Source organism: Egretta garzetta, unplaced genomic scaffold (genome assembly GCF_000687185.1).
Source record: "Egretta garzetta isolate BGI_Z169 unplaced genomic scaffold, ASM68718v1 scaffold539, whole genome shotgun sequence".
Lineage (NCBI taxonomy): Eukaryota > Metazoa > Chordata > Aves > Pelecaniformes > Ardeidae > Egretta > Egretta garzetta.
In genome coordinates this window covers 1999923-2000807 of record NW_009260760.1, presented here as the reverse complement: position 1 = coordinate 2000807, position 885 = coordinate 1999923, and the positions used below count along the sequence as shown (strand labels likewise).

General features: G+C 34.2%; 1 protein-coding gene across 1 annotated transcript in view; it reads right to left on the bottom strand.

The window, feature by feature from the left end:
• PDE11A (phosphodiesterase 11A) overlaps positions 1-885 on the bottom strand; it is a 141005-nt gene that overhangs the window by 65043 nt on the left and 75077 nt on the right. Inside the window, exon 12 of the mRNA XM_035901445.1 lies at positions 507-601. Within this exon, the coding sequence (XP_035757338.1) occupies positions 507-601 (95 nt within the window). The remainder of the gene's footprint in view (positions 1-506; positions 602-885) is intronic.

Below are 885 nucleotides of genomic sequence, written 5' to 3'. Positions count from 1 at the left end.
TCAGCAGATGTTGCTTTTTATCCTAAAAAACCCTATGATGATGATCACTTTTTCAAATATTGTCCCATTCACAGCATGTTTTATTTACACTTTACAACACTAGAAAAACTACAACAAGCTATCTAAAAATATCACATTCTAAGGAATTTTCAGTTACTGATGGACAAGAAGATACATATAACGCCTAGATTAATTCCATTAATTCCTACACTTACACCTGTAATAAACTGGATTCTCCATCATCACTGTCCCCCCCTTCTAATGTAAAAAGCACAGGCATCAAATGAGATACCCAGGTTCAAAATTACTTAAACTGTGCATAAGCTCCACAGCTAAGTGTACCCTGAGAAATTTTGCCTTTAGCATTAGCTTAATAAGACAATACTCTAAGGTGCAAAGAGGTAGATGTAGAAAATTATGCTAGCTATGATAAATTTAGAAGCAGTAAGTTTCTTTATATGTGATGCTTATGAGCAAGGAAAGGTTTCGTTAAGATGTACACATACATCAAGAGCCACAGACTGTTTTGCCCAGGATTTCTTCACTTGGTCATACATAATTGTGTTGTTGATGCCCAGACCACAAAAAATAACGAAAGCCTAAAATTAAAAAGAGAAAAAAGAAAAAGTAAATTATAATTCAATTATAATACAAACACAAAGATGAATGCTGGCTTAACCATAAAAAGGATGCATGGAAATATTAGGAATAATCATGCTTAGACAGGTTATGTTGAGAACATAGGTAAGTCACTGGCCTCAACAAGATGTGAAAGACTAGATGCAAGAAACTTGTTTTAATCAGGATGCAACATTATTAAGTGAGGAGTTCTGAGAATTAACGTCAAATCACAGATACAGACAACACATTCTTCCCCCATCCCTA